This window comes from Mastacembelus armatus, chromosome 21 (assembly GCF_900324485.2).
Source record: "Mastacembelus armatus chromosome 21, fMasArm1.2, whole genome shotgun sequence".
NCBI classification, from domain to species: domain Eukaryota; kingdom Metazoa; phylum Chordata; class Actinopteri; order Synbranchiformes; family Mastacembelidae; genus Mastacembelus; species Mastacembelus armatus.
This window is the reverse complement of record NC_046653.1, coordinates 14960629-14981592: the sequence shown is the minus strand read 5'-3', so window position 1 is coordinate 14981592 and position 20964 is coordinate 14960629. Positions and strand designations below refer to the sequence as shown.

General features: G+C 38.5%; 1 protein-coding gene across 2 annotated transcripts in view; it reads left to right on the top strand.

The window, feature by feature from the left end:
- The first annotated feature begins 2289 nt into the window (after positions 1–2289).
- pde11a (phosphodiesterase 11a) overlaps positions 2290–20964 on the top strand; it is a 31841-nt gene continuing 13166 nt past the window's right edge. Inside the window, exons 1-11 of one of the 2 annotated variants that reach the window (XM_026295824.1) lie at positions 2290–3078; positions 3625–3783; positions 11619–11708; positions 12308–12448; positions 12620–12684; positions 14249–14381; positions 14781–14856; positions 17465–17532; positions 17631–17723; positions 18483–18533; positions 20735–20881. In XM_026295824.1, coding sequence (XP_026151609.1) covers positions 2290–3078; positions 3625–3783; positions 11619–11708; positions 12308–12448; positions 12620–12684; positions 14249–14381; positions 14781–14856; positions 17465–17532; positions 17631–17723; positions 18483–18533; positions 20735–20881 — 1812 coding nt within the window. Of the gene's footprint in view, positions 3079–3624; positions 3784–11618; positions 11709–12307; positions 12479–12619; positions 12685–14248; positions 14382–14780; positions 14857–17464; positions 17533–17630; positions 17724–18482; positions 18534–20734; positions 20882–20964 lie in introns of both variants that reach the window. The other variant, XM_026295822.1, reaches the window with a different exon arrangement.

Below are 20964 nucleotides of genomic sequence, written 5' to 3'. Positions count from 1 at the left end.
GGTCTGTGGATGTCATCCTCTGCTGTATTTCTAACCTGCTGAAGACAAAAGAAAAATCCACTCTCTCTTTTAAATCAAGCAGAAGCACCAACTTGTTACTCAGTCGTTTGTCACAGAGTGAGTCATCTGTATGTTTGTGTATGTTACGTAATGCTGTCTTGTTTCTTTGTGATTTGTGTCTTTAGGACCCTCTATCCTTTCAGTTCAAATTCTAATCTTCTAACTATTAACATTGGTGGATTCCAAAATATTTCTATGAGCTGTGCGACCTGGCACTTGTTGTTGTTTCACTGCATTTATTCATGTTTATGAATGTAGATAGTATTACTTTATTACCATGTAAGCTAAGAAGCTGTTAATGTTGTCTCTAAGCCTGATGAGGTCACATCCAGAGAGGTGACAAAGGCTAAATAAAACAGGCCATTTAGGAACATAGAGCTTGATTTGCTTCTGATAAAAAGAGTGGATAGGATGGCAGGGTCATCTCTACTATACACAAACATTAGACGCACGTATGTATCATTTTACATTTGTTCTAATGTGTGTTTTGCTGTGTATTGTATGTTCTTTGCCACTGTCAAACAAAACACAGAAAGGGATAGCAGAAGTGATGGCCTTCTGCCAGCCAAATAAAATGTGTGCATATGCTGTGATACACAGTCATACAGGTGAAGTAACACAGCAACAGACCAGCATTACAGGTTTCAAAATGTAAAAATGATTAATAAGCTTTGTGATTGTTACGCTGTAGGGATACATTTTGAGAAATGCAGCCATAAGTAAAAACTGTAACATACCTCCAGGCTGGTTAAAGCTGGTTCTGAAGAGGTGCTGGTCTAGTCTACCAGTCCACATGGTGAGGGATATCTCCTTTTCTTTTTTTATCCACATGGTGTTGGGTTTTGGACGTTTTCTGCTGCCATCAATCCTTCACATATGAACCCTGGAAAGGTTGTGGCTGATGAGGTAGCAGTGAGGATATACTTCAGGGACCATTTTGCTGTGGGACAAACACAATCTTCAATAAGGCTTAAATGTTTTTAATTCTTTTTATAAAATTGGTTTTCAAGTGAGTAGTATAGTTGTGACATGTGACAATAAATCCCAGTAAATGTCTGCCATGATTTTATTGATGCTCCCACGGTACCAAAACCCAAATTCTTCAACTACACAAGTGTCTTTACAAATCACACCAGGATTTTTCATACTGTATATTATAGGTGCAATATTTACTAGAAACTGAGCACTGTAGAATAATGACAGACACAGTGTCGGGGACATGTCAGGCATCGATCATCTCCCTGCTCTGAGAGTTTGGGTTAACATAAGGGACGGGTTAATCCTACAGAGTCGGGCTGTGTGTCTGTATTCCTACCACAAACTGTGGAGTCTGACTCCCTCTAGCGTTTAACTATCACATCTGCACAGATCCACTAACAATCCTGTGTAAAGGAATTAGATTTTCTGGCAATCCCTCTACCAATGAAGGTCACTGTTACATAACTAAATCATATGGACCACTACAGATTGTCACATACACGTTGCAGTGTCTTATGTTTTGCTGATAAAACACTTTTGTAATCGGTCCATATGGAAATATTTTGCTTTTATTGAACTTTACACATTTGGAATAACAATGTGATCAGTGCAAACACGCACCACTGTAATCCACCATTTGTGCATCCTTATGTGTTGTGTAGTTGACATCGTGCATCCTATACCGCTCATGCTGAGAGGACAGAAGATTGTTCTAGTTATCAAAATCCTCAGCATCATCATCTTCCTCATGCTTAGAGCGCCTCTCTAAGGAGGGCAAACGGTTCAAATTGCCGGAGGGCTGAGTGCTGAAGCAAACCCTGAGCTCCTGCCTGTGTGACGATGCCAGCGTCAGCGGGACAGAGCCAACCACAGCCAGCGTCGTTTGCGCGCAAGAAGCCCCATATGACGGTGATGCTCGGTAGTGGCTCTCAGTGAGATTGTACTCCAGCTTGGATTTGCTTTCAGACTGCTTTGCTTAGACCCGCGTTAATGACCGTGAATTAAGTGAGCGACGCGGAGATGCTGTGGGGGGGAATATACTGGTGCGCAAAGGGAGTCTCCGCGCTTCTCCACACAGAGTGGAAACTGGATATGTAGCCAGAGATCCAGAGATGTTCCAACAATAGTGCACCTTGGAAGTTGTGGTACTCAAATGATTCTCCACTTTAACCCTCAGTAAGGCCTCATAGATGATATTTCTCTGCGCGACTTCATGGATTTGGTTCACTGAGGACCTTATGAAGAACAGATATGGCAGTGCCAAATATGGTGTTTTCTGACGTGGAAAGTTTTCTGGACTCGCATCCCGAGTTATTCGAGGACTACCTGAATAGAAAGGGGAATTACAGCATAGTGGAGAAATGGCTCAAGAACCACCAGGCGAGTAAAAGTCCGGCGGCAGCAGCTCCCGCCGAGCCGAGAGAGGAGAAGAGCAACGCGTGTAAGGACAGCTGGGCGAGCAAATGTGATGGTCTGCAACGGAGAGCCTCGCAGAAGGAGCTGCGCAAAACTTTCGCCAGGTCAAAGGCCATCAATGTCAACAGGACCTACGACGAACATGTTAATTCCAGGGCCCAGGAGCCGCTGACAAGCATGAGGAGAAGAGCTCTGCTGAGGAAAGCGAGCTCTCTACCCCCGACCACTGCGCACATACTGAGCGCACTGCTGGAGTCCAGAGTCAACATCCCCCAGTACCCGTCGACAGCGGTGGATTTCAAATATTACCTCAAAGCACATAACGAAAGAGAGTTTTTCCTGGAGCTTGTAAAAGACATATCCAACGACTTGGATCTAACGAGTCTCAGCTACAAAATCCTCGTGTTTGTCTGTATTATGGTCGACGCAGACCGGTGCTCCTTGTTTTTAGTGGAGGGAACGGGGAACAAGAAGACACTAGTGTCCAAATTCTTTGATGTGCATGCGGGTACCACCGTTTTACCCTCAATGAATTCAGACGAAGTTCAGGTGCCGTGGGGGAAAGGAATCATTGGATATGTGGCTGAACACGGGGAGACAGTGAACATTCCGGACGCTTATCAGGTTCCTGCTTCCTCTTTGTGCATTCATGCATGTGTGCGTTTGCATGTGTCACAAAAAAAGAAAGAGGGAGACTCAAGTAGGAAAACAGATGAGTCTTTCATTCTGTCATTATATGTGTTACAGTTAGTTGATCATCAGTCAAACTGAGTAATAGAAATAAAGAAGTCCCGTTCTGTCTCTGTTGAGCTTGTTTACCTTGATTTTAGATCACACTAAAGCAGCAGGGACACAAACTTGATGGGGATGTCAGTGCGCCCTTTTTCAGAGTGGAAGGAAACTCTAATCAAAACAAACCAAATGTGCATTTACAGTAAAAAATAATAAAACAGAGAGTTTCATTGATGTACTGTCCAACACACAGCAGCTGCCCAATCAACACTTCTTCAAATCAGACACTATGCAGTTCTCCATCATGTAGCATTTATCTGATGACTGTTGTATATTTTATTGCACTGTCATCTGAAAGTAAAAAGGGGAAAGCGCTTTTTTTTCCCCAACAAATGCTTACACTGTGTCTTCATTTGATACTGTTTCTCTGGATTGCAGGATCGTCGATTCAGTGATGAAATTGACAAGCTGACGGGCTACAAAACCAAGTCACTTTTGTGCATGCCCATTCGCAACAGTGATGGGGAGATAATTGGAGTTGCTCAGGCCATCAACAAGACTTCAAGTGGAGAACTCTTCACTGAAGATGATGAAAAGGTAATTTCATCATTACAGTTGTGAGAATAAATGTTGGGCTAAGATCACATGTCACTGTAATATGTCATATGCCTCCTGCTGCCTTTGTTGGCATGTGCAGAGGTTGGTCAGGGTAATTGTTTATTTCTCTTTGTGTGAATTTAATATCTTGATTAGTTTCACAACTACTTATCCTCCTTTCAGTCCATGCATGTTGAGTTTTTATTGTGTTTGTTCTGCATATATAAAAGAGATTTACTAAATGTCATGCATAGTATTTGTATGTTTGAATGACTTAACTCATTATCATCATCATTATTAAACACGAATCAAAAAAATATTCTCATCTGCCTAAATAGCAAATGTCAGCCTGCATCATGCTAAACTACGATGGTGAACATAGTAAACCATCAGCATGTCAGCACTGTCACTGTAAGCATGTTGTCTTGCTGATGCATAGTTACTGATACTATTGCAGGGCAGTTTTGTTTGTGCTGTTTTGCTGTGTTAATGGTACACAAGCACATTAAGGCTATAGTGTAGTGAAGTGCAGTTTTTCATTGATGAGATAGACAGTGTCACAGTGTTCACTTTCTACATGGGTCATACAGTATAGGTCATTTTCCATACAGCCAGGACCCTGTTGTGGAACCGCAAAGATGAAAAATTTTATACGAGCTGTTCAGAATCCCTAATCAGTTAGCACTTTACTTGAGTGCTGAGTGGGACAACCAGTGTCCATCTTTTATTAAGATTTTAACGTTCAAGTTTTTTTAAATGATTGACAGAGTTAACACCAGGAAAGAAGGACTCATGGTTGAGTTTGGGCCAACCATTCAAGTGGAGCTGCTTAGTGTTCAACAGATCAGACTGATGTGAGGCAGCTTCCAGGAGTGTGTGTGTGTGTGTGTGTATCTGCGTGTATGGAAAGCATTGCTATTGTTTGAACGCAGATGTTGTATTTTTACTGTACATCCACAGAGAACTGAAGCATGCTCTTGGATGACGACTGTTTAAGACTTTGTTTGTGAATCAGATCAGCCAAGTTGGCTCAGTTGGCTCAGTTGGCATTTCCAACAAACAGAAACACACATGTTCATGAAGCAATGTACATATAATACAAATGTAATATGTGAAAGCAGTAGGTTGGGGTGTTACTTTATCTCCATCAGCGCACTTGTATAACTGTAGCAGAAAGGTGGTGCCAAGCGCATGTGTTATTGCTCTTAATTTAACGCAGCTATGAAAAAGAATAAAGCTTGAAAGCAAAAAACTAGTTGTCTTTTATGTTAGGGTAAGTAAGCAAATGACAAAACTGATGCAAATTAGGAATTTGTTTTTTCTTTCCCTTGTTTTGAGTATGTTTCACATCGCATTAACGTCACACTAATGCTTGGAATGGCTACAGCTGAATTAGTAATGAAATGCAATGCTAGCATCACAGTAAGCTCACTGTGCAGCACAGATGCAGCTAAGCTTATATGGAAGACTCTGTAATAAGAACCTTTATCACAGTTTTCAAAGCATTAGGTGACTGCAATACCAGATGTAATTATAGATCTAAAGTACCTTTATTAAAAACACTGTTGTTCTCTATGCACTGAAACCTTATAGGATATTTAAATACATGATATGGCTGGTTTTAATCCCATGTTGCCTTAATCATGTTCTGCTGATTGGCGTTCTGCAGGACTGGAGTCCTTTGGGGAGCTTGAATAATGGTTTAACCCATGTATAATTGCAAGGTCTCATTATCTTCTGTAGAGGAACATAGCTATTGACTTGACTTTAAGCTGGCATCCTGCTGTCTCTATATCTTGCATTATCTTGAGTCAGCTTTTTTTTTTTAAACTTTGCATGTCTTTTAATACATTTACATGAGATGAATTACTCAAAGGTAGTCATTTTCATGAATATTCTCCTGATACGATGCTAGTTGCCCCCTGTATGTTCCATTTGCCAATATAGCTTAACATCTGTTTGAGTTGACTGTCAAATAGCATTCTCCCCTCACTGCTGTGCCCCCTCCAGCTGCTGAACTCCCTGTCAAATTAGTTCATAGCAATGCTGTAATATCCATTTTTACATCATTTTTCAATGTAAATCTACAGCTAGAGAAGAGAGGACACAATTTTTACTTAGACCTAGATATTTTTTAACACATTTATGCACAATGTCAGATAAAATCAGATTTATATAGTGCATCATGCCACACCAGTTCTTGCCAGAATTTTTTATACAGCTATGAACTGTGACAAAAAATCCACTTAAGTCAATATAAAGGCAAAAAAAAAAAAAAAAAAAAAAAAAATGAGGTCAGTGTATGGGTAAAGACCACATGTCCATGAGAAAGCATTGTCTATGCATGTCAGTGAAGCGTGTTTCAGTGTGAAAGCTTTTAGGTGAAAGTAGAGTGGGTGTGATATTGTCCAGTGGAGATCTTAAACAATAAGGGCTGGTCCCTCAAAGACAAACAGACAGAGCGGATGATTAAGGGACTGAGCTCTATGCTGGTTCATTCGGCATTGAACTGAGTCTGAACTTATTGTCCCCTTATCTGTCGTCCTGTTCAGAAGCTTATAAGATATTGGGCCTTTTTCAAAAAACATGTAAAAGATAAAACTTGTACAAAACTAGAACAGACACAGCCAGAGAGTGATCACTGTGGCTTTTAAACAGAGTTATTTGCCTGCATATAAGGTATCGTAGATGTCTCTTTGCTTGAGTTAAGGTATGCGTCCAACAGATTAAATGTGAATAATAGTATAACTCTAAGAGTGTTTCGTCTCTGCCTCTCTATGAATGAAATCCTGACCGATGTATTAGTGCACTGACTTTATCAGCCCATATTAACTTGACTGATATGAATATATCTAGATTTTAAATATCGTGGTTGTATATGTGTATCATAATTAAGATTTGTTTTTTTATTCTTAATTGTTGGTAACAGCACTGGTTAGCCTCTGAATATGAATGAAACAACGTGAACAGCCTGTGTGAAAAAAAATATCAGGAGTCACGTGAGCCTCAATAATCTGGTTTGAGTGTCTGAAAGACATCAACGCAGCCATTTATGCCACTTCTCCACCTCGCTGTAGAGCCATGAATGACACAAAGGAAAAAATGTTGCTCCATTATTTTGATTGGCTGCAGTTATTTTGAACTGCTTTGATAATAATGAACTGTGGCTCACTGCCCACGGAGCAGTTTCTAGGAGAAGATTATGATAAGGGGTGTAATCTGTAACCATTCAACAAACACTGTAAATGATTTTCCTTTTCATGGCAGTGGAGGATTTTTGTGTTTTACTGTTTGACTTGGCCATCAAGGAAAGTCATTATTTCTGAGGGATGCATGCACTTAAAAACACTTTTACACTAAATAAAAAAGAATATTTATATTGTGAGGACACAGTTTAGCAAATATAAATTTTTTATAAAGTTAACTTTAACTGTACGTCTCAAACTCTTGCATGCTGTTCTTCTAAGTCAATAGCTTAATTTAGCGTTGTCTCCAGAGAGAAGATCAATTAGCTTGAGGGTCAGAAAGCAGATATTATATTTCAAACTGTAGATGGATCTGATAATCAGGAAATGTATATATCATGGTGCATATTTAATTTCTCCTAAATAACTATGACAATATGCATAGTGTCACTGTTTTCTACTGTTAGTAAGTAAATTCTTTTATCACATAATTCTGAATTATTGTTGTTAACTGATTATACAAATTTTCTCAGTCAAGAAATTGGCATGTGTAAATAACCTTGTATTATTGCCAAAGGCGATGGCAGTATGCTGGTGTGAATAGTGTTTCGTTGTTTCTCTTGTGAATAAGTTGATGACTATGACTGAGGACATTTTTCACTCTAAATTGCACTACAGTGTCACTAGTTCCCTGTTGCTTAATTAATAAATAGTTGTTTGTTTTTTCTACAATGCCAGTTTGTGTTGCTTTGTTACATTGCACTATTGAAAAGTCAGTAACTGGAGATTTAGATTATTTTAATTTGAAGACACAATTGTTAGAAATTTTTGACACAAAGCAAACTCAGCCTTTGTTACAGTTCATCTTTTCAGAGATGTAATATTGTTTTAAGGTTTTGTGTGAACTTGTTAAAGTACAAGAAACCCCCAAAAGAGTCATTGTAGTTTGAAAGGTGCGATAGAAAGATTTCCTGAATTGTTGAAGGGCCACTGGAAGATTCATGTTTAGTGTTTACAAAGACTTGCACTGTCCCTTTGTTACTACACTGATGGAACATCTGCTTTTTAATTATTGTGACCTCAGTTTTGCTCCTGGCTTTTTTCCATGTACCTGCAATGTGCAAAAGTGTTTAATTATTTATGGATAATAGCTATGAGGCCGCACCTGTGGTATGGTGTTTATTGGCTGTGTTGTATCAGTACTCACAAATTACAGCAACTAGGTTTGGTATATTTTTATATGCTAAACTATGTTTATGAACTTTTGATTTCTACAGGTTATGGTGGCATACTTAAAAAGGAAGAAAGCATCACTCATTGTCAGCTGATCTGTGAAGTGTCTTTAAATGCATGTTATTTAGGTTTCTATTTATGTATATTTACGTTTTAAATGTACAGTATAACAGTGAGTTGCTTTGTAGAAAAGGTGTAGATTCCTATTGCATAAATATTTGATGACACCGTTAGAAGAAGCAATCATTGTTAATTGTGTTTGCAAGACTGCTATGTACTTTGGTGACATATGCTAGGAAGAAAATGGAGAGGTTCCTCTATTTCCTGAGGACAGTGCTTGGCAGAACAACAATGGCTTCACTTTAGCCCACGTACAAAGCGAACACAGCTTTTTTTTTTTTTAATCAACTAGCAGTTGTTATTCACTTGGTAAGTAAAGAAAGCAAGTGTTGGCTATGTATGAAATTCAAGTTGTACAAAAGAAAGTTAGTGAGGTTAGAGGACCTAACTGTCCCTAAGGCCTAAGCCAGTTAATTTTGTTATTAAACCACTCTTTACTGGTCAGTCTGCAGGTCTCTAGGCAAAAATGTCTTGTTTGTAATGCAACCTCCTATAATGGCCTGACAGAATGTAATTAGAGAGCTGTGCTTTTCTTGGGTTTGCCTGTTAGTTCCACAGGCAGATCCATAGCCAGATCCCCAAAGTCCAGCTCGATAATGAATCTGCTCCTGCTGGGGCTAATGATGGCCACTGCCTCTCTGGAAGATCATTATTAGAGAATTCTACAGGACAGCTGAAATAGCATTATGTATTAGCTTATTGCTCAGCATCATCTGTTTTCTCTGTCTGAAAACAATTGCATACAGCACTAGATTGTGCAGAATGACTGAATGAAGTGCATAAAGTTATTTACTCATTAGAATGACAGAGTAATATTTCATATTGTGCTATGATTGGTATTGTTTTTAATTTAGTGCTTTAATTGGCTGATTAAAAATGGTCTACTACAAACACAATACTATCACTTGTTTATCAGCATTTTAAAAGACGATAAAGCTGAATGTCTTCTTTCCACTGTGGTCAAACTTTAAAACGTATGTGTTGCAATATGTCGCAGTAAAATCTGATTTGTAGCAATCAGCCTCTCTCAACCTTTTCCACTCTAAGATGCCAATTTAGGTCCACAGTTATTATGACTCCAGCAATTATACCTATCAAGTTGTCATTTAAGTTGTAAAGGATCAGAGGAAGTTAATGTGTTATGCTGAAATATGAATATATTTTGAATACATGATTTGTATTTTATACTTAACTATAATTAACCACATGTGGTATATTTAGCGAAACTAGAGTACAGCCCTGTGCAATGTAATTTAATTTGTCTTCATCTTACAATAGTTGTATTATTATTAAGCTGAAGTGTATGGTATTTTTGATCTTATGCATATTGAAAAGCAGGTTAAATAGACTAAACTTATACAGACATCAAGCTATAACCTCAGCAACAAAAGTTAGTTTACCAATGATCACTGCCAAAAAAAAAAAAAAAATTCATCTGTGGTTACCAGTTAAGGCTAACTCTTGAACAAGGTTATAAAATAGGCCAAAACTGAAGACGCCAGTTCACAGATTGAGTTGTGTCTAATCTGATATGGCACCACATGTAAAGGAACTGCCAGTGCCTGCAGGTGTAAATTGGTGCTGCACACACTTCTCTGTTTACATAATGTTTGCACAGAAAAACAGATCGTAAAACGCGTTTGACTAAGCACAAAGATTATCTATGAAAACTGGTGTTTCAGCGACTGATCAGAAAGTGTAAGCATAATTGACACTGCATTAAGCTAACCTTTATGGAGGCCATGCAAGAAAAATAAACATTACTCACAAAACTGCAAGATTAGACCAAATAATATTAAAAGAAACCCGATGAATACCTGCAGCACATTCTTCAGGCAGATAAAACCAAAACTATTCTTTCTGGATGTAGAGATAACTAAGAGCCAGCCCTGACCTGACTCCAACAAAAATCGTTGCCCTCCTTGCAGATTTTAAAAAGGAAGGTAGAGCAGTTGAAAGAACCATCTACGAGTTTTTACAGGACTAGTGTCGTCCATGTCCAGAAGTCATTACAGCTTTGATTAACACATAGCACATGGAATATTAATAAATAAACAGGTTTTGTAACTTAGTTTGGGCTTAGTTTTCTTGTATACCCTAAATAGCCAATAGTAGTCTAATTATTTCTGCACAGTGCAGATAACATCAACCCAAATTCAAGGTTGTAAACCTGTGGACAACCTGCGAAATATGTATGAGCAGGTCACAGGTACAAGTGTGACGTTTTCAGCACAGTGCAATAGGACTGTGTTCTCCCCATGTTCATTTGTGGCTGACATGTAACTGATACTTTATCTTTTCTGAAAGGTGAAAGGAATATTCCTATATCAGCAGTCACAGCTGAGTAACTTCCCATTCATGTATTGTTGCAGTGTCCCTACCCTCAGGTCATACTGAAGGCTGGTAAATATTAGTGGGGTTGTTGTACTGATTGTATTGTTTACTCAGCAGCCAGATGCTGAAGTTAGATAACTAAACAAAGAGGCAGAGTCAGGAAGCACACAACCTAAATTCTATTGATTTCATGTTATAGGGGCTAAGTGTCTCTCAGACAAAGCTACAGTGTGGGGGTAATTGTAGTCATATAGAACTCAACCAGTGTATTCACACCCCAGCTGCATCTTCTGCAGAGTGTGCTTGCATATTGTTATTCATTATGAATCAACAGTGGTGGGAAAGAAGGAAAAATATATCGATCCCAAAATACTGAGAAGTGGATTCGATTTTAGGATACATATTAACTACAGTCATTAGGCCACATCAAGTGATTACATTATTTATGTGAAGAAAATATGAGTGAAATAAGAAATTTATGTTACCAGCCCAAGGCACAGTAACTCAGACTATTTAGTCAAAAGGTAAAATGCCAGAATTGATTCATTTGTCCTAGAAAATAATGATGCCAATGAAAGGCCGTTCCTTACTGGTTCTTTTACAGGTTTTTTTTGGATAAAAATATAAATTTTTGCTTTATTTAGCTCTCAATTTATAGTCAGATCTAAATTACACGATTATAAAATTCAGTACCTTCTGGTGTTTTCTTGTCAACATGTTGAATGACTTTCCTTATTCATAAAACATTTGTAAAGCCATTTTAAAAATATTACTTCTATAACCATCATGTCTACCAGCCAGCAGTCGTCTTTGTTTTTGTTGGCTCATTGCTCTGTTTTCTTTGGACATGACCACTGTCATTACAGAAACAAAATATGGACTGTGTGTGCTCAATATAAACAAAATGTAAATGCGCAGTATAGATAGAAAATTCAGAGTTTCATGTGTTTGCTATGTCCACAGGTGCTGCAGATGTACCTGCCTTTCTGTGGTATTGCAATCTCCAACGCCCAGCTCTTCGCTGCTTCAAGGAAAGAGTATGACAGGAGTCGGGTAAGGACCGTAGGGATAACCAGGGTAATAACGCCACCATCCTTAGACTCAGCATTACTTCCTCCCCCCTGATGCTGACATTGAAACTGAGTATTGATCAGCAGCAGCCCACTTGCTGCCACTGCAGTGGGGATCACAGAGCATTATCTCCACCTCTGTGGAGGGGGATGGGCCTGTATCTGAACTGGGGGCTGGTCCAGGATCTAAATCTTTAAGGGAAAGTTAAAAGATGCACTTACTCATGTCACACATTGATCTATGATGGAAGAGAACATATTGTGAATGTAGTTCACTGGAATGAGGAGGGGGAATAATGAGAACTTCCTTTACACCATATGGTTTTTATGTGCCATTGTACGAAATTGGATTGGCAGAGACTTAGATAAAAGGTCTAATTTAGTTTTATTGGGGCAACTAATTATATTATATCATCCTGTTGGTTTACGGCTTAAGGATAATAATTATCATGCCAAAACAGCAGGGCAGAGAGAAACTTTATGTGAAGGGTCTTTACTAACACTTCCTGCAAGTACAGTAGCATGTTGCTCAGATTGTTGGGAACGATGTTAGAGGTATATTTCTCTGCTGCTGGTGTTCAGGCGCTCTTGGAAGTAGTCAATGACCTGTTTGAAGAGCAGACTGACCTGGAGAAGATTGTCAGGAAGATCATGCACCGTGCCCAGACGTTGCTAAAATGCGAGCGCTGCTCTGTTCAGTTGCTGGAGGACATTGAGTCACCGGTACTGTTTTTCTCTCTGCTGTCCCACTGTGTATGTCTGTTTATACATTTGTGCATGTGCATGTTTGTTCTTTCAGTCTCCCTCAGTTTTTAAATCAGTAAACACTGTATGTACTGCTCCATTTGAAAACGTCAAGAGCTTTTGTCATTTCGTCTGTTTCAAATCTCTCAGGTAGTGAAGTTCACCAAGTCATTTGAGCTACTGTCTCCTAAGTGTAGTGCAGACACTGAAAGCAGGTATGTATAGTGTTTCAATTCTAATCTAATCCTCAATAACATCTGGCCTCAAGAAAATCAGAGCTTTGCCTTCATTTTTCCTTTTCTTACAGCAGTCACCCTTTTCACTGATCTGTCTCATCTCCACCTTTGTTTGCCACTTGCACCACAGCACCTGTAAATTTGGCACATTGCCTTGTTTGAATCTGTAAAGCTTCCAGCAAGGACAAAAAAAAAAAAAAAAAATATATATATATATAAGGGAAGTATAAAACTTGAATATTCTGCTGTGTCGTGGGAGTAATATGCTGATTCTGAATAGAATTCATATACTGTAGGAGCCCTACTTAATTGGGTTTTGCTGCTCCTCTCTACTGCTAGGCATGGCTGAGTAGAGAAAGCGAGGCTTAATATTGTGTGGGATGTTTATGGATGAAAACCAACACTGGAAGGAAGACAGATTATCCCTGAAGTCCTGCACTTGCCATAACTGATATGGTCCCTTCAAAGAACTAGTGATAACTGCGACAGTGATTCAAAAACATAAAGAAACATAATAAAACATAACAAGAAGCACCACTAGTAAAAAAAAAAAATTAAAAATTAAAAATGAATCAATTAAAAATCACTCATCAAAATTCACTTGATTGGCCAATTTAGTCTTTATCACATATTAACACACTCCCTTCTGTGTTCCTGGTGTCACATTTTGAACAAATGAGTCTAAGTAATGAAGTAAAGTATCTCTGTAATGACTCCAGTCTTCACATATGAATAACAAGAGCTGCTGTGGAGGATGTATGTGTGTAATTGGGTAAATAAATTTGGTGTCAAAAGGCGAGCGTGCAGTAGGTTTCCTAATGTGCCCTACAATCCCCAGCTGATCCCATGTGCAGAATAATGTTGAGCGGTTGTATAGTACTGCTAATGTGTCTGTGGCGGCAAAATGACAGGCAAGAGACAGAGAGAATTAAGACCGTAAGAGAGGAAGAAAGAAAAAGGAGGTAAGGCATCCCTGCCACCGCACCCATAAGGTTTATTCCCGGCCATACTGTGGGATTCACATCCACACACGGCTCAAAGGCATTTGAAACATCTGACATCAGTGTCTCTCCATTTCTATTCTAATCATGACAGACGCTGAACATTTACCTTACAGAAACCCACTGCAATAAATATGAATGGGAAACCTAAACAGAGATGCAGGTGTTCCTGTGGCGAAGTGTGGGGGTGTTTGGCAAGGAAGACAATCACACCATTAACTCTTCATTATTTCATAAGCTGCAGGAGAACCTGACTGATATCTACTGCATGAGAAGTTCATTAAAAGCAAGTCAATGCAAAAGGCAGACATAACTTTCCTTTTGCAAGTGTGCAATTTAGGTGTGAAAGAGAATTAAAAAATGTTTATTTGAATACAAGAAAAGGATGTTTTTATTTTCAGGAGTGTCTTATAATTGTTTTTTTTTTTTTTTCTGAATAAAATCATAAAATCTCTCCTGAGAAAAATTTGGTTCAGTGCTGTTCTATTCTGGTTCCTCCTTTTTGTCTTTTGTCATCTTCTGCTCTTATTGTTTGACCCTAGTTTCAAAGACAGTATGGAGAAATCATCGTACTCAGACTGGCTCATCAACAACAGTATTGCAGAGCTGGTGGCATCCACAGGACTACCTGTGAACATTAGTGACGCCTACCAGGATCCTCGTTTTGACGCTGAGGTAAAACAGTGACATTCCTTGTGAATTAGAACAAAAATAAAAATATAATTTGATACTAGAACATAGGGGAATATTTTTAAATCTTCCAATACTAGTATTGACACTACTAGTTTAGAAACATGTGCCCTCTTTACTACATGTTTTAATTAACCAGTAATTGTCTTGACTAATCCGTTTATCTTTTTTTTCCATAAAATGTCATAAATTAGTAAAACATGTCCTTTACAATTTCCAGAAGCCTGAGTGTTTAAATCACTTTTGTTTTATATGGAAAACACTGTTGTTGATGTTCAATATTTATTCAGCTTCAGAGTGTAATTCTTAACATGCACAGAAATGTGTTTGTTTTTTTAAAAGATGGTAATATTCATATCATTCTGTATTTACACTCTTTTTCAGGCAGACCAGTTCTCGGACTTCCACATCCGCTCTGTGCTTTGTGTTCCTATATGGAACAGCAACCACCAAATTATTGGTAAGTGGACAAATGGTGCTTCCTTTGATCCTGAAGTTGATCTATCTATATAAATATGGCAATAATCTGTTAGTAACTTTGCACATGTCAGTAAATGAAGATTAAATTCAGAGTAGTGCAATATAAAATTGGGTCAGTATTACATCCTGCTGTACAGGGGCACTGTCATGTTGAAACACTTCAGGACCTTCCTCAACCTGACTCCACAAATTTGGAAGGACACTGTTGCACCAATTAGATTTGACTTTAACTGGACCTAAGACAGAGGTGTACATATATGATGTACAATATGTTGGGATTACATTCAGTACTAACATCATGTGGCACATGCACTCCTAATGTAGATTTCATATTTCTTTTCCTCCATTTTTGCTGCATAGTAGACAATATGGGGAGAGGGGAGCATGAACGTGCAATCAGCTGAGGTTGCATGTGTGTGATTAGATCCATACTGCACCATCACTCCACAGTGGGAGGTGGAGTTACTGTCTTCTGGATGTGTGCTTTGTGTTTGTGAATCAGCCTGAGGCCAACACTACACTGACAGTCTGATAAATCATTGATCTCTCGTCTGATTCTGATGCTGGCTATTGCAAGGAGGCGCAATGTTACCATCTCCGCTTGGTCCACTGAGATCTGACGCAAGGAAGTCATTAAGTCATTAGCTTGATTTGAGTGCAAAGTGAGATAGTCGGTTAAGATCCGTGTGTGTGCGCGCGCTCGTGTGTCCATGTGTATTCATGCTTTTTTGCGGAGGCGTGAATTTGTACATTTGTCTGGGAGTGGAGAGAGAAGGGGAAGAGGAACAGAAAGCATGAGGGGAGTAAGAAACGCAGTGTGTGTGGGTGGCACCTGAGAATCTGGAGTGAAAAACCATTAAACAAACAAAGCACCAGGAGATGAAATTCTCAAGTCAAGGATATATTCAGTTAGAAAATGAATGTTGTTGTGTCATCTGCCAAGGTTACAGCCAGCTACTTCAATTGATAACCACAAGAAATACTGTTGTGACTATAACAACAATAATGAGGTTCAATGCAAAATGAATTTTAGTGCTTCCTTTAGCAACATGCAGCAAAAGTCACTAATGATGTTTGCTGGTCGTACCTGGCGTTTCTCTCTCTCTCTTTTTTTTTGGATGATTCATGTTTCAGATATCTAAAGATTAGATGTTTTTGGCTCTATTTGAAATTGCTGAAAAATAGTAATGTGGGTGGTCATTCAAAGAGAGCCAAGCTGCCCAATTTTTAGTTTATACACGTATCACATCACAACCAGGTAGTTTTGAAATAAGCTCATTAATGATTTAACTGAATTGCCTTGGGCTGAAAGCACACCACTAAAGCACAGTACAGTAAGTACAGTTTGATTGTGACAACTGATTTGCAAGACAAAGAAGGTACATTTTCTGCAAACTGATATAATACTTGTTTGCCTATAAGTATTCACCTCCTCAAAGGTTTTTTTTTTTTTTTTTTTTTTTTGGCATCTTTGGCATCAATTACAACTTTGCACATCTGGACACTGCTGTTTTCCCCCATTCTTCAGTTAGGCTGCATGAGGATTGTGAGTGAATGGCTTTTTCATGTGCAACATCATATTTTGTGTGTAAAATTGGTCAGTTGCCAAAAGACATTTCCAACAACAGCGCTATCTTTGTTTCACAAAATATAAAAAGTCTAAACTGCACATCTCATTATGAAAAGCATCTGGTTTATGAGGATTACTCTGAGCTGAGCTTGGTTGTATGGTATAATTTGGTATAATTCCTTGAGAGCTAATGTTGTGCTGAGCTGGTTGCAACTCAGGTCTGATATAAGGATTTGTGAGATCCTAAGCAGAATATGACACCCACTCCACCCAACACCCCCCAGTAAATAAACTGTATTATAGGTTAACAAAAACCAATAATGTAGCAGTAAATTACTGTTGTATTATAATTGTATATATATTTTTGGTAATAAAAAATAAGGAAGAGGATGTAGTTAAAGATCTTATAATGACCACAAGGCTCTAAGCAGCCATTTACTGTATCCCTCTTATGCTTGGAACCAAATATGCTGCAACTTTCTCTCAAATTACATGCTCATTAGAGAAAGAGCAATAATGGATGTGAAAAGACATTAGCGGTGTATTTCAAATTTAACACAGTGAAAAAACTATTATCTACAGTAATAATCTTTTCACCTCTGTGGATTTCAAGCTGTACATTTTTGAATTTCTAGATGCTACAGATCTATAAAAATTCAAATATATTGTGGAATATTTGGAGGGATGTGTTGTCATTAGTGAGTAAACATTGCAAAACACCAACCATTACACTTTCTTAATCTTAGAATGAGCCTTTTAAATCTACATAGGGAGACAGAGTGGAGTGTTGCATTCTGCAGTCTCACCCCTAGGTCCTGCTACATCCTTCACATTTTATACATTGCACCTTTAAGAGAAATGTCCATTAATAATGCATATGAGGCAATTACATGGACTGTGTGGGTTTGAGCCTCTTTTAATTGGAAGGAGGTTATGTGCGCTAGAGTCTTGCCAATATTAAGCTGAAAGCATTACTGTAAAGTTCCTGTTCTATGGATGAACTGCTTCTGTTTAACAGGTGTCGCTCAAGTTCTGAACAGGCTTGATGGGAAACCATTCGATGATGCAGATCAGCGTCTGTTTGAGGTATTACACTTTTTCTTTAACTTTTCTAAATAAAGTATCCCATGGGCACAATCAAAACTGTTGTAGATGATTTTTCTGGTGTTTTATTTTGTACTTAGGCTTTTGTGATCTTTTGCGGACTGGGCATCAACAACACCATCATGTATGACCAGGTGAAGAAGTCGTGGGCCAAGCAATCTGTTGCTTTGGATGTAAGAACACAACATCTCACTTGATTTCCCACCCTACATTGCATTTTTTAAATGAAAAGAGTAAAAAATAAAATAAAATCCAGGATTTGAAGAACAAATAATTTTATCTGCTTAAATTATGAAAACTGAGCGTTGACTTAAAGTTCAGAACTGTTCCTGCTTTTTTACTTCAGTGTCCTGTTGTCATGTCTTCATGCCCTCAGATGAATTTTCCCAGCATGCCCTATTTGTTCTTGTGTTTCGTTACTTGCAATGGTGTCTTTTTGTTTTTCCAGTCAACATATGCTCCGTGCTGAAACATTTACCCATCTTTCACTCAACATAACAGCTGCTGCATGGTTGATATAAAACCTTTTCTGACTTATTCTCTCTCAGGGGTCTTTGTGCTTGGCTCCTTTTTTAGTCTCATATTTCAACAAGAATGTACGCATGAAAAAAAAGGGCTGATGTCTCTTTGTAGAAAACCTTCTCACAAAGGTTTTATTGAAAATTAATGAGAGGCAGTGAAAAGCAATCCCTCATCTGCCCTGCAGTATAGGGCCATTCAGCACTATGTCCTTAGATTACAATAGTGTGCTTTCAGGTGCATTATAGTAGTTAGCCCAACTCTGTTTCAAGATAGAAGTATAAAACAGAGAGGGGGAGAGAGGGAGAGAGAGGGAGAGGGAGAGAGCAGTTAAAGGAGCCGAAGAATGAACTAATATGTAGATTTTAATGAAAAATACCTTGAGTGACACTACTTATTTTATCATTTTGCAGGTTCTGTCTTACCATGCCACTTGCTCCAAGACTGAAGTTGATAAATTCAAGGTACAGTAACAGATATTCACTGTTATTAAGTTTGTCTTTGCAAACTCATTTGTTTCGCTCAACAGTTACAGCACTGGTGGGAGTCTGATTTTTAACAGGGAGCTCGATACAGATATTAAAGTCACAATTCAAGACCCTGCTTCTTCTAAAAGCTTTATCCTTTAACAGCAGTGCCTGTGCAGCCCGCTCTGCATACGCCTTGTTTGTGTACCACACATCTACATTGTTTCCAAAAACTGTTAAAAACACATCAGTGAGCCTCTGGGTGACATGTTCCTTCATTCCTCCATATAACCATCCTGCTGCTGGAAGTACCACCAGAGCACTAAATGTGATTTAAAGTACCATGTGGAGTTTTCGACCACTAGAAGAATTAAGCATTTTATGAGTTTCCGTATAATAAGTACGTCCTCTGTCGTGCACCAATAACCGAACACTGATTCCAGCAATGAGTCAAAACTATAGTGGCCAGCTGTTTTAACACAAAATACCTACTTTTTTTTTTTTAACATAATAAAAATAAAGCTTAAATAAAAATGAACAGATAGAGAAGGCAGGTTGGAAAGTAGTGAGACTACATTTTATTGTTTTGGTCTTAACACCAGCCTTTTTCCTTCAACAACACCTATAAACCAAGATCAAACCGTGTGGCTTCTATTTTCTCTTTAAGGAAATGACAGATGTTGCTAAAAGGCTAATTGTAGTTCTGAGTAACTGCATTTACACACAAAGCAGAGGGTTATAGGGTGATTTTGGGTCATTTCTTATCTCCTAATGGCCTGGAATACTCCAAGAAGTACTGCAGTGACAAAATACAGTAGGTTATTTGTCATTGCCCTCCATACGAATATTTTCTGAATTAGTGTTTTCTGGTGAGGATGGTCTCTTGTGTAGTTTGTAGTGTATATATTATAATTTGTAATTATCAGGTTTGCTCTGATGGTGCAGATAATTGCCAAAATATAATTTAATTATTCTCTTACTTCAATTGATGCACTCCTTAATGTTTTGGCTTTATTTTCAGTTCAGTTAAGACAGAAAATAGCAGTATTAAAAGTGCATTATGATTCTGCCAAGCTCCTCTGTTTCCTAAAAGTATGAAGCAAGGCTGTAAAACTGATTTTGATTTCCCTGATGCCTTAAGTGTAACTGTGGTTTACAGGTAGGCAAGATCTTAGAAATTTAGCTCAAAAAGCATTTGTTGTGCTCACGGGTCCTTTAATTAAGATATCAAGAAAATGAAATATCAATATCTCATTAACTTTAATGGGAAATTGAGGCAACAGAGGGGGTATATTCATGGTCTGTTTTCTAGACTTCATTCTTTAGTTCTTCCAAAGAACTGGATTGGTTTACTCCAATCAATAGGCAATCATTCTCCATGCATTATTTATAAAGATGAAAAAATGAATATATCTACATTTTTAATTGGCATGACATTTCTGAAATATAGATATGACCTATTTCCCTGCACTTTCATGTGTAGGATTTTCCCCTGTGGCCATTACAGCGAAGTAGGAACCCTGCTTTTCAGCGCCCCCCCCCCTTCCAGCCTTCCTCTACTTTCTTTCATAACAGCTCTACATGTGCATCCTTATGAAGCACACAGCGAGAAGCAAACCTGGCTGACTTTTCGTAACCTGGGGCCATGAATTAAGAGAGAGGAGAATACCTGACCTGACAGGCAAACATTTGTGAGAGAAACATTGGTCTCTGGTGGCTGTTAAACAGCAGGAGAATAAAAGAGACAGACAGAACTGTACTGCAACTACAACACAACTATAGATTTATAGAGAGCAATGAGATGCAGGTTACACTACGTGTAATGATTGTGTTATAAATGCTAACAGGAGTCTGAATCTGCTCATTAGACCACACTGAAGCAGTCATGTCTTCAGTGTGGACATGGTACAGTGATATCACATATGTGTGAAGTGTTTTTGTTTCAATAATAATGAAAAAGATCTTGATCGTACTGCACAACTATGTCATTGGGCTCTGAAAGTAAACAGCAGTGAAATTCTTCAGTAACGCTCCCTCATTAATCTTAACCCTCTCTGAATGAGTCCTCAGAGTCTTAATTAGCACGTCTCCATATTTCCATGTATCATCTGAAAAACAGCATCCTCTGACCTCTCCATCCTCTTCTACACTCTGGACTCAGGCTTTTCCCCATGTTTTCTCTCACCACGATGCAACAGGCTGCAAACATTCCCCTGGTTTGTGAGCTGGGCATCGATAAGCTGTCCTTTGACGATTTCTCCCTGGATGTTGATGCCATGATAACGGCTGCTCTGAGAATGTTTATGGAGTTGGGAATGGTGCAGAAATTCAAGATTGACTATGAGGTACGACTATGACTTTCTTTGTTTGCTTCCTTTGAATACATGACTGCCCAGAACAACAACCACTGACCCATATGTTCGTGTCT